Source organism: Schistocerca cancellata, chromosome 10 (genome assembly GCF_023864275.1).
Source record: "Schistocerca cancellata isolate TAMUIC-IGC-003103 chromosome 10, iqSchCanc2.1, whole genome shotgun sequence".
Taxonomy (NCBI): Eukaryota; Metazoa; Arthropoda; class Insecta; order Orthoptera; family Acrididae; genus Schistocerca; species Schistocerca cancellata.
In genome coordinates this window covers 30,942,402-30,955,823 of record NC_064635.1, presented here as the reverse complement: position 1 = coordinate 30,955,823, position 13,422 = coordinate 30,942,402, and the positions used below count along the sequence as shown (strand labels likewise).

The 13,422-nt window shown below is 38.6% G+C and overlaps 1 protein-coding gene across 3 annotated transcripts in view; it reads right to left on the bottom strand.

Moving 5' to 3' along the window:
• The window catches only part of LOC126106337 (tubulin-specific chaperone cofactor E-like protein), a 69,672-nt gene that overhangs the window by 18,929 nt on the left and 37,321 nt on the right, over nt 1–13,422 (bottom strand). The window contains exon 7 of one of the 3 annotated variants that reach the window (XM_049912587.1): nt 10,717–10,898. The exons of the other annotated variants lie outside the window; for them this stretch is intronic. Within the exon in view, the coding sequence (XP_049768544.1) occupies nt 10,806–10,898 (93 nt within the window). The 3' untranslated portion in view covers nt 10,717–10,805. Of the gene's footprint in view, nt 1–10,716; nt 10,899–13,422 lie in introns of those variants that run through there. 3 annotated transcript variants of the gene reach the window in all.

Below are 13,422 nucleotides of genomic sequence, written 5' to 3'. Positions count from 1 at the left end.
GGCCACTTTTACATGGATATTGGACATGCCTTGGTATTACAATTAAAATCAAATACCACAATGTAATACTTGTTCAGGATGCTTGGAAACAGTATGAAAAAATGAAACGAAATGTGCATGTGGCTAGCGCCCATAGGTGGATGGACCCGTTCCCTTAGTGACACTTCAGTGACTTGCATGTCGATGAGGATGAAATGATGATGAAGACAACAGAATACTCAGTCCAGAGTCAAGAAAGTCCCCAACCCGGCCGGTAATCACACCCGGACCTCTCACACAGCGTTCTGCCAACCTGAGCACTCAGCTGCGGAGATGGATGTAGTCTGAAATGCTTGTAAGGATGTTGCATTGTAGGGGTTGCACTGAGAAATAATTGTTAAGAAAAAATATATATGATATGTTGTGCTGTTTCCGAGTTAATTAACATTGAAGTTAGCGTATCAGGCTATTGTGTATGCAAATTCAAGTGCTGTTTATTATGAAAATTGTATTCATTTAGTTATGTTCTACAGTACTTTGCTCACTGTTTATGCATTTTGTAATGAAACAAAGGTGCCAGTGTACCACAGTTCCCTCCATTTTACCATTTTAATTTTACTTGTCGATACTTCATTTAAATAGATTAATCTAATTTGGATTTCTCCATATACAAATGTATCATACATGGTTGCTTCTCTTTCTCCATGTAATATAACACATTATTGCTGCACTGCCTAGCCTTCACATGTTTTATCCCTTATCTTTTACCTTAGGTTTGGTTTTTATGCATCATTATTTTCTAGATTCAGAATTTTGTAATGATGTATTTATGGTTTTTGCTGTATAATTTGACATTGCTGTCAAACATTTTCCCATCTTTATCTAGCTTGTCATGTGTGTCCACTGTCATGCTGTGCTAGTATCTGTATCACCTGATTGCTATGTTTGTTGCTTTGTAAACAATGCCAAAATCTATACTCATAATATAAAATTGGTAACTCACACATGATGACATACCGGGTGTATGAAGCACCTTACCTCCTTTGGTATGTGCATTTTAATGTTGATTTTTAACTTTTGTCAATTTTATTATTTTTGCTTTAAATAAACTGGTTCTTCCTGGCTTTTTTATCCTTTCTGCAGATGAGTTTACTCAAAACGCATAAATAAAACTGAGTTGCTGAATGTCAAGTGACTAAAATTTTTTTCTCCAGTGACCATAATAGCTGCATTTAAAATTTGTAATTTCATAAAATGGTCATAGTGTTTCATGTGACTGCATGTCACACCTTAAATTTGGTTCAACATTATGTGGAATTACCATATTTAATATAAACATGAACAGTGGGAAGGGAAGAAAGTGGAAATGATAGGTGAGAAAGGGTGATGGCTAGCCACACTGGGCACTGTGGTAATGCAATGGCAATGGGAATAAACATGAACAAACGAGGCAGCACTGACCCTACAACTTCTCTTACAAGATAGGTTAAGGAGAAGCAAACTCATGTTTATAGCATTTGTAGACTTACAGAAAACTTTTGACAATGTTGACTGGAATACTCTCTTTGAAATTCCGAAGGTAGCAGGGGTAAAATAGAGGGAGTGAAAGGCTATTTACAAGTTGTACAGCAATCATAAGAGTCAAGAGGCATGAAAGGGAAGCAGTGATTGAGAATGGAGTGAGACAGGGTTGTAACCTATCCCCAAAGTTATTCAATCTGAACACTGAGCAAGCAGTAGAGGAAACCTAAGAAAAATTTTGAGTAGAAATTATAAAGTTCAGGGAGAAGAAACAAAAACTATGAGGTCTGCCAATGACATAATTGTCAGACACAGTGAATGACTCTGAAGAGCAGTTGAATGGAATTGACAGTCTTGCAAGAAGGATAGAAGATGAACATCAACAAAAGCAAAACAAGAATAATGGAATGTAGTTGAATGAAATCAGGTAATGCTGAGGAATTAGATTTGGAAACAGATGAGTTTTGCTACTTGGGCAGCAAAATAACTGATGATTTCTGAAGTAGAGAAATTTCCTGACAGTGAATACAGATTTTACACTTTGGGTTGCCATTTATGGAAGTGTAATATAGATGATAAATAGTTTCGACATGAAGAGAACGGAAGCTTTTGAAATGGGGTGCAACAGAAGAATGTTGAAGATTATGTCGGTAGATCATGTAATAATGAGGAGATTCTGAATAGAATATAGGAGACAAATTTTTGGCAAAACCTGAGTAGAAGAAGGGATCACTTGATAGGACACATTCCAAGACACCGAGGGATCACCACTTTAATATTAGAGCGAAGTGCAGGCGGTAAAAACTGTACAGGGAGACCAAGAGATGAATACAGTAAGCAGATTCAGAAGGATGTAGGTTTCAGTTGTTATTCAGAGATGAAGAGGTTTACACAGGATAGAGTAGTATGGAGAGCTGCATCAAACCAGTCTTCAGACTGAAGACCACAACAACAACAACAACAACAACATCTAACCAGACACTTTTATATTTTATTTAATAGCTAGTCTTGATCAATAATGATTCATAGGCCAGTCTCTTAATAGAATGGTACTGCCATTAGCCAGTGGTAAAAGCAGTGTGGCGTAGTAGTCAGCATCGTTGCCTGGTTTGCTGCAGGTTGCCAGTACAAACTCTATCACCAGCAGTTGTTAATTAGTACTTATGTCTGGAAGGGTCTTTAAATATCTAATGTTTGTATATTCTGCAATATCTGATGATCGTCAAACAGCAGCACTCTTCTTCCAGGAGTTCAGTTTTGTTCTGGCTGTACACTGCTGACCCTGCTTTTGGCTTTGGACTTTATTCTGGTTCCAATGTGACAATATGAAAAACACCATAAAATTTGAGCTAAGATTGGCAGTGTCAAAAAATATAATACATGATAAAACTGTAGTGCAAACACTGTACATGAGTAATGCAGGTGGGAAGCATATGCAACATGAACAGAAGCATGTTTTATGCTCATGTATTGTGATCTATCTGGAGACCACAAATGTCTTCTGTTCAACTAGGATTCCACAAAAAAAATGATCTTGACCAAAACCCTGTTCGCTCTGTTAGTCCATAAGATCCAAATAGGCCGTATATTTCAGCACTCAGGTTGCTACTGCACTCCTTGGCTTCTAAAAGGTGTTCGATACGTTTGCACCTGCACTGATGCCTAATGATAAAACTACCAGTGTACGGAATATAAGAGCAGTTTTGTGACTGGATTGAAGAGTTCCTAACAGACTGCCCACATCATGTTGTTCTTAATGACTACAATTTTCTTGCATATCATAGCTTTGGGCATATGCCCATGAAGTGTTATAGGTTTATTACAGTTCACAATATTGGATAACATAGGAAGCTTCATGAGGCTGTTTTTGGATGATGCTTTTGTACATATAGAAGTTACGGCCCTTGCACATGGTCAATGCTTAACACAAGGATGAGCAGTTTAGCCACAACATTATAGCGTAAGATGCGATTCTTCAGAATAACATGTTCCACTCTCATCATCTTAGACTGACAAAAGATATTTGTGAGAGTTGAAAATTTAGTTTAGATATTTGGAAAGGGTAAAATGTTCCAATCTGTGAGCTTTTGTTTTATGTATGGGCAGATAAAGTGTAAGTCACATCAGCTCTGGACATCAGAAATGTGTGATGGGAGATAAACCTCTCCACTTGCTGTGACAGTGTGTGTGTTCATTGGACATCAAGAAACAGATATATATGCTCAACAAGGTAAAGGAGTGGAAACAAATGAAATATGTTCCATCACTCACTTTTGGTTGTTAATGTCATAGTAATACACATGTCTGTTTCAAGTAGTCTGTCATGAGCTACAAGATCTGTACACCAATCCTTGTAACTGAAGCTGTGCGCATAAATTACAGAAGAATTACTACTAAGCTGTTTACATAATTTAGTAGCTTTGACGGATTACAGCATTCTTCCAGTAACAATGCATCAGAACAAAGTGGAAAAGTCCAAGAGAACAGTCAGATAGCACAGAATAGTAGGACTGCATAGGTAATTAACCTCTAGAATGGTGCCTGGAAATTACTTAAGAGGTAAATTGGCACACACATATTCTGGATGACACACTGTGCCTGAAGTGCGCAACAACACAAGTTAACACCTCAACATAAACAAATGCAATATGTAGCACACAAATAGGTGGAAATGCCCATTATTGTATGATTACGTGATTGCACAAAAATCACTGGTTTGAGTGACATCCACTAAATATCTGAGTATGGGTTCAGAGCAATTTAATGTAGAACAAACACAGAGAACTAATCACAGGACATGCAATCCACTTATTAAGAAAGGGAATCCTAAAAACCCTTCTCCAACTTATCCTCCTCCTACAGCTGCACCCATTTCTGTAAACCATTATGAAGTGTGTAATGAATCTACCATAGTCCTCAAGATCCCTACGGAAGCAATATGTACTTGAAACTTTGTAAGTAGACTTTCTCAGTATAGTTTCCATTTATCTTCAAGATTCTGCCAGTTCGTTTCTCCTAAATGTCAAACAAACCTGTAACCATTCATGCTACCCTTCTCCATATACATTCCATATCCACTGTTAGTCCTATTTTGTAAGGGTCCCACACAATTGAACAATATTCTAGGATGGATCACACGAGTGACTTGGAAGCAATCTCCTTTGCAGACTGATTGCATTTCTCTTGCATCTACCAATAAATCTGCCACATGCTTTACATACGAGTGAGGCTATGTGACTCCCCCCATTTTTTATACCTACCAAATGTTAAACCCAGATATTTTTGAGTTGACCGATTGTTGACACTGCAGGATATTAATATTTTCATTTTATAAAGTGCACAAATTTACATTTCCGAACATTTAAAGCAAGTTGCCAATAATTGCATAACTTCTACATCTGCACCCATACTCTGCAAACCACTGTAAAGTGCATGGTAGAAAGTACTTATCATTGTACCAGTTTTTACGCCTCCTCCTCATTCCATTCTTATCGAGATCCAGTTCAGCATTGGTGCACAGCATTCTTCAGATAGTACATAACTGTCTCATCTGTGAAAAGTCTGAGGTTACCAAAAATATTGTCTGGAAGATCATTAATATGTGAGTAAAACAGCGAGGGCTCCAATACACTTCTCTTGGGCATGTCTAAAGTTACTTCTAGATCTGGCAATGACTTTCCACCCAAAATAACATGCTGTATCCTTGCTATCAAGAAATGCTCAATCCAATTACAAATTTCGGTTGATACCCTATGTGATAGTACTTTTGATAGTAAGAGTAGGTACTGTAATGAGTCACATGCTTTTTGAAAATTGGGATATACTGCATCTACATGACAGCCCTGATGCATGGTTTTTGGGATATCATGTGAGAAAAGTGCCACTTTGGTTTCACATGATCTATGTTTTTGGAATCCATGCTGGTTGGCATGGAGGACGTCATTCTATTCATGATACATCCTAAAGTTTGAGCTCAGAATACGATCAAAGATTCTACGCCAAACGGATGTTGTTGATATTCAACATTAGTTTAGTGGATCACTTCTGCTACTCTTCTTGTAGACAAGCATGTCTTATGCTTTGGAATCACTGGGACCTGTTCTTTGTTTAGAGGATCTTCAGTATATTTTTGTTAAAAGAAGGGCTAACTCAGCTGCCAATTCACTATAGAATCTGGTAAGGATTCCATCTGATCCTGGAGCTTTCTTCAAGTTTAACAGTTTCAGCTGTTTTATATACGAAGATGGTATCTCTTCTTTCAGACATGTCTGAAAGAACAGACACCATTGGTGATCTTGCAGCTCTCTAAGAATGAAATTACAATGAAATCCAGACCATTAGCTGCTTAAAGGTGTTGATAAATATCAAAGGGGACAGTTGAAAATTTGTACCTTGACTGGGACTCAAACCCAGGATCGCCTGCTTACATGGCAGACACTATCTGACTGAGCCATTGAGGACACAGAGGACAGTGCATCTACAGGGACTTATCTCTGGCATGCTCCCTATGAGACCCACATTTCCAACTTGCTGTCCACACACTATTTGTAGTGCCCCTATACTCATTACTGGCGGCAGTCACTCTACCGAATCCTGTAAGTATAGTGGGCAGGGGATAGAGCATCTGTCACGTAAGCAGGAGATCCCAGGTTCGAGACCCAGTCAGGGCGCACATTTTCAGCTGTCCCCGTTGATATTTATCAACGCCTGTAAGCAGCTAATGGTCTGGATTTCACATTTCAGCTGTTGGTCGACACCACTGATTCTAATATCTACATTGCCCATCTTTATAGTGATACAAGAATTGAATTGGTGTAATACTACTGATTTTTAATTTTTAAAGGAACTTTTGAAAACATATTTTAGGATTTCTGCTTTTGCTTTGCTACCCTCAGTTTCAGGTCCAGTCTCATCATGAGTGTCTGGACACTAACTTGGGTACCACTGATGGCCTTTACATAGGACCAGAATTTTTTGGGGTTTTGAGAGAGATCTTTCATTAATATTCCACTGTTGTCACTATTGAAGGCTTCAAACACTGCTGTATCAACAGGCGAATGAGTTTCATTTAGCATCTATAGCCCTATATTCTGTTTTACACAAATTATGTGATAATCTCCCATTCTTTAGATATTTCTTTCAGTGACTGTATTCTGTGGAGTGTCCCTCCCATTATGAACTGTTCTATTATGTACATATACATCAAATAATCAACTATTCCTCTAAATCTGTGCCACTGTTATTCTACAAGCTCACCTCCAAAGCTAAATGTTTCTAATTCCTTATATGGCACCACTACTTTTTATCTGTCTTGCTAAACATATCAGCCCTCCTACTTGTTTTAGTTTTATTTTTGACTTTGGTAATTACTGTTGCTATTACTGTCTCGTGGTCACTGATACCAGTTTCTACGTGGACATCCTCACAGAGGTCGGGTCTATTTGGTGCTGCTAGATCCAATATCTTTCCATCAAGAGTGGGTTTCTGGAAAATCTGTTCTAGGTACTGTTGAACTTCATTTTTCTCTGAAGTTTTTGGTTTCATGTGGAGGTGAGTGTAGAAGGCAATAGATTGATCCTATTATCAGTTTATGTCCACCCTTGATACTGGCTCTTCCCTACATAAATCTGGCATGCAGGTTCAATTTCTGTCTCAGCAGATTTGAGTTTCCCGTTTACTGTGACAAATACGCCACCTCTGTTTACAACTACCCTATCGTTTCAAAATATGCTGAAATATTCCCCAAAAAATCTTGCTGCTATCAATTTTGGATTTTATCCAGCTTCTTGTACCTAGTATTATGTGAACTTTGCTACTTTTTGGGATTGCTTCAAATTCTGGCATTTTTCTGTGAATGCTATGACAGTTAACCACTAGGATTTTTTAAATGCTCTCACCTGTAAGACACATTTCTTTGAGTCTTTTACTGATATCTCTCGGTCCCTTATGTCATCTTTATCTGCAGCTCACAGAGAAGAGCCTAATCTAAAAAACCCTTATGTGCAACCCTCAAATTGCCAGCTATATGTGTAGCACCTTATAATGTGTAGTACACATCTGACCTGTTTTGGGGATTTATAGTTCTCAACCCTACAACATAAATACAGGAAGTTGCTGTCCACTTATCCACAGAACTTTCGAAATCTCTGGTTCAGTCCTTCCACTTGACACAGAAACAGGGCCACAATCAGCTCTGGTAGTAATGCTGCCAATTGTAAATTTCACTGAAACTGGTCTTCTCAACCCCCTCTGCCAGAATTTGGAATGATCCCAAGAGTGACGTCAGAGCACACAAGGAGAGGGTCCCAGGGGTCAGACTGACTTTTGAAACTATCTGGCATGATAATGTAGGTTAGGATACCAGGTATCTCACACTGCAGCCAATCACTCTGTTGCACCCACATTTACAACAATTTTTTTTTGTAATTATATGTGAAGTTCTGGAGTCTTAAATTTGACAATAATACAATTAGTGATACTGTAGTGTAGTGGTCAGCCTATGAGAGTGACATGCAGAATGCCAAGGGCTCAACTCGATCAGGTGCTCCAATTTTTTTTACTTTTAAATAGTTATCAGAATGACTTTGGTCACTATTTTTAATCAATTGATTGGTTTAAATGTAATTTTTTTAAATTTCTAATCTTCTGTCATGTCGTTTTAATCCACTTAAATTTTTTTTCACCATATCATTTTGTTTTCGTTTGGTATCTTTGTGCACATGATTTAACTTCTTCCATTAAATTATCTTATACTTTTTCCCCGTGTTATTGCATTCACTATTTCTATTCCTTTCACATTTATTTATAATTTCTTCTTCTGTTTAAATCTTCATTTTGTCCATAGTGCATCAGGAATGTGTGTTTTAAATGTTTGTGTGACAATCACCATCCAAAAAATTGGACAGATTTGTGCATTCAACATAAACAGATTATTTTGTCATTTGTTTTTTAACCAACAGATTGGGATTTTCAAATGTTTAAATATTGTGATAGATAAATAAAACTAGTTAAAATCACAATGCTTGAAAGGAAAAAAAAGAGAAAATGAAAAAGTAATATGATGGTTAAAATGGCATGAAAAGGATCAAAAATTTTAAAAATACATTTAAACCAAATGACTGAATAAAAATAAGAAAACAGAAGTACCTGCGACACTTGAACCCTCAACCTTCTGCATGTGCATGTGTCTTTAATGCCAATCATTGGGCTACAACACCACTGAACGTACTGGTCAATATTAAGGGTCTAAAATATCATACTTTTTTTAAATTACTTGAAAATGAGGGCCAACCAGGGTGACTGGCTGGGACCCAAATTTATTTCACCGTTTGCATGGTTTCAAAGAGACGATTGCACCCCTGGGGCCATCTCCCTGTCAGATCACATGCACCGTTTATTCTAACATGCACCACAATCAGCAGATGATTGTACCCTGTTTCCTCAATGGCCACCAGATCTACCTCTTCAACATGCTGAATGAGGCCTCCAGGCATAGACAACAAATGCCTCTGGTATTCCTTACCATCCATGGCTGCTATTTCCCTAAAGGGGAACCATTATTCTTTGTACATTTGAGCTGCTGACCATTACTAGACCCTAACATTTTGCATTTGCTTCCTCTTGACACAGGAGACAGAGGGTTTCCCAACACATGAAGTGAGTCTCACTGGTCAGTTTCAGTTTGAGTGGAAGCCGGCACTTCAAAATTGTTGGTTAGGGAAATTGGCGTAACACCTTAATTTCTTCCTTGTATCTGTCTCCCCTATGCGGTATGCCTAGACCTACCACTGACATGGCACTCACAGTCAAGTGGAAGGGATAGATCGCATACCTCCTGTAGAGGGGACAGGTTCCATGGGAGAGGACGGTACTTCAGGTACCTTAGCTACATGGCTCTCAGGAACCCCTCCAACATACTGACCAACCATATTCGTGCTGGATGCATGGGGGAATCTCACATCAATGAGACATATTTCCTGAGGCTGAACGCCATGTCAAATGACAAATTGTCTTGCTGTGGCGTCGACACCTTTCCTACATCGACCTTCGAAGCCAAACAGTATTCCCTGTCTCATGCCACCACTTTATCCATTTCAGCCATTTTTCAGCATTTTGTCAAACGAGGCAGGTAATTAAGGCAATCCAACTAGAGAACAAGACCAGTTTCTCTGGATATCTGAAAACTGTTCACAACTGCTTACAGGATGCTGGCCTTAGAGCCCAATGGGCTGCCAATAAACAGGCCCTCTGTGAAGATCACAAACTTTAAAGGTCTGCCTTCACTGAGTCAAATGTAGAATTTTGGGTCACAAATTTTCAATAGCATTCAAATCCGGCCCTCTAACAGGCCAGTTGATCAGGTCGACATCAGACTGTTGCAAAAATTGATATCAGTCTGTTGCAAAAATGTTTACTGAATAATACGACTCATGTGAATTGGTGAATGGCCACCTGGAAACAGATTACTGTAGTGGGATAGTGCGTCCTCACATCCGACACTAAGGTATGTTTCATGGTGCCCACAAACTGATTTGCAGCAAGATGACCACAAATTTGATGAAGTGCCCCTGCCCCATCATATTGAACAAATGCCAGTATTTGTTACAATCAGTGTTGACATCATATATTACTTTGAACAGTGTTTAGTTGGTATTAATTTCTAGTTTGTGTATAGAACATCTCACTGGTATGATAATATGTTGCCACTGTAATCCAACATGAGCATGAACAGAGTGAAAGTGTTACCATGATTTGTGATGTGACTGTACAAGAGAGGCATTATGCATCTCAGTGTGGATTACGGTCAAAATTCTGGGAACTGAAAAAAATGGACTTTTAAGAGCAGATGATTTCAGAGTGCTGTTAAGTACAAAATAATTTCCACCATTTCACAGGACTTGCTGGTAGCTGCACATGCCGACAATACCTAATGTGGGACTTTGCCATTTTCCGCTCGAACAGTTTTGTTTTGTCAACTGTGTTTTCTGCATGTTGTTCATGCACATAAGTCATATTTGATTTCAGTTTGCCTCTTAAGCTGAGTAGTTTATTTCAACAGAGTAGTAAGATATTTCAGAGGTAACTTTTTCTGTGTTTACACATACCTATTCTTAGAGGAAAATGAGGTGGATTGCATTTGAAAGGTATCCCAGAACCTCATTAATAGTGATCAGCAAACAAACAATAAGCATTTCTAACATTCTAACTAATCCCTAAACAACAATGGTACAATGTCCGTGACACAAATGAGTCGCTTAAAAATAAGAAAAGACATGCTTTTAACTGTTTTGGTTTTTATTATCATTTTATAGTGCCACAAAGTAGTCCATATTTCTGAATCCTTCTTCCACGAAGCTTAATGGTTTATCAACAACTGTTCTTCTGTGACAGATTTGTTCCTACAAGGAAAAGAAGTTAGTTAGCAACAGAAATAAACAACTTTGTTAGCTACCAGTGTGCAGAGGTATGTTTCTTCTCTGCCACATCCAACTCATGACACACACACACACACACACACACACACACACACGGATTTAAATGTTTACATGCTTTCAGAGCTAGTGGCTCCTCCTCCTGGCAGAAGTAAGTCTCCCATGACCCGTGGTTCTGGGTGACTTTTCTGAACTGTACTCCTTTCCCTAAACCTCTCCAATCCTTTTCCTTCACCCCTCTGCCTTCTTCAACCCTTCTGCAAGGAGGAAGAGCCTCTGGGTACAAAAGCTTGTAAAAATTTAAATCCTTTTGTGTGTGTTACTCTGCCACCACTTGGTGAGTAGAATTTTACCTATCCATTTTTATTACATTATCAATAATAGATTATTTTCATTATTTTTACACACATTATTTAACTTTAGATTAAATAAAGAAGAATGAGTATAAGAGCCACATTTGAATTACTTGTACTTCACAGTATCTCTTCCTTGACTATTTGCTTCATTTTCTTTTTTTTGTGTCAAAGAATCATAAATGAAATTCTTAATTTTTTGACGTCACGGTTTGCTTCCATTAGTGCTTTGCTCAGTTCTCGCTTTGTTTAACATGTTTAGAAAAACATTAAATACATCAGAAAGGAGACCGACAAAACTATGGAAAGTTTCACTGGTATTTTTAAAGACTGAATTGCGCCACTTTATACCGTACAGCTGTGACAAAAGTACCTTGAAACTTCCTGGCAGATTAAAACTGCGTGCCCGACCGAGACTAACTCGGGACCTTTGCCTTTCACGGGCAAGTGCTCTACCAACTGAGCTACCGAAGCACGACTCACGCCCGGTACTCACAGCTTTACTCCTGCCAGTATCTCCTCTCCTACCTTCCAAACTTTACAGAAGCTCTTCTGTGAACCTTGCAGAACTAGCACTCCTGAAAGAAAGGATACAGCGGAGACATGGCTTAGCCACATCCTGGGGGATGTTTCCAGAATGAGATTTTCACTCTGCAGCGGAGTGTGCGTCGATATGAAACTTCCTGGCAGATTTAAACTGTGTCCCCAACCGAGACTCGAACTCGGGACCTTTGCCTTTCGCGGGCAAGTGTCCCGAGTTCGAGTCTCGGTCGGGCACACAGTTTTAATATGCCAGGAAGTTTCATATCAGCGCACATTCCGCTGCAGAGTGAAAATCTCATTCTACTATTACCTCATTTGTTAGCAATATTTATATACATCTATATTGATCACATTTGTTTGCAGAAATTCTTTTGTCTATAATTTTAGCCATATCCAATTGCGATCTGATGGATAACTAGCATTAAAGAGTGAACTTTCGTACTTATTTCTCTCACCATTTGATATAATATTGTTAAGGCATGACAGCCTTCTTATTAGCTTATCACTTGTACAAAATATTTTGTTTATCCTGATGGTATTAGCAAATGTGCATTTTGTTGTTATAATCCTAAATCAATACTGATCATTTCATCATCACTGACTCACAAGTCGCCGAAGTGGCGTCAAATAAAAAGGATTTGCAATACAGTAGCCGAACTTCCCCACATGGGGCCTCCCGGCCAACAGTGCCATACGATCATTTCATTTCATTTCATTTCATTTCATTTCATTTCATTTCAATACTGATAGTTTCAAAAATTAAAATCCTTATGCCGACAGTGTTTTGGGAATCATGTGGCCTGGGAGTATGGTTTATAGACTTTACACTGGAAACTCCAGATTGGAATATAAACAATATTAGGAAAAGAACAGATTGTAACTATGTAAAGATGACCCATTGAGTTGCACACAGGCAAAGGCTATTACATATTACAGCTTTCAGCCAGCCAGTGCATTTTTCAGTCGGAGCAGCCAGTGGTAGCCGTCATGTGCGTTTGACTGTGTGATTTGTGAATTTGTATGTTTTCTTTGCCAAAGAAAGCTTTGGCTGATAGCTATAATGTGTAACTGTCTTTTCATTGTGCCTGTCTGCAGTTCAATAGGTCATCTTTAGGCTGAGTAGCATCCTTTTCCTAATACTGTAGGCTTTACACTGGCTTTGGAGCCTCATACTACTATAGCAGATACCCCAAATACACTTTCAGGGTACAGAGATTTAGGTATGATAAGGGTAGTAAATTTTGTTTTAAGATCATTACTGACTGAGGAAGCAATAAATTGTAGAATTTTGGAACACGTATTGTGTTCGAGTATAATGACTTTTCTGGAGACTAGAAATCTACTCTGTAGGAATCAGCATGGGTTTCGAAAAAGACGGTCATGTGAAACCCAGCTCGCGCTATTCGTCCACGAGACTCAGAGGGCCATAGACACGGGTTCACAGGTAGATGCCGTGTTTCTTGACTTCCGCAAGGCGTTCGATACAGTTCCCCACAGTCGTTTATTGAACAAAGTAAGAGCATATGGACTATCAGACCAATTGTGTGATTGGATTGAGGAGTTCCTAGATAACAGGACGCAGCATGTTATTCTCA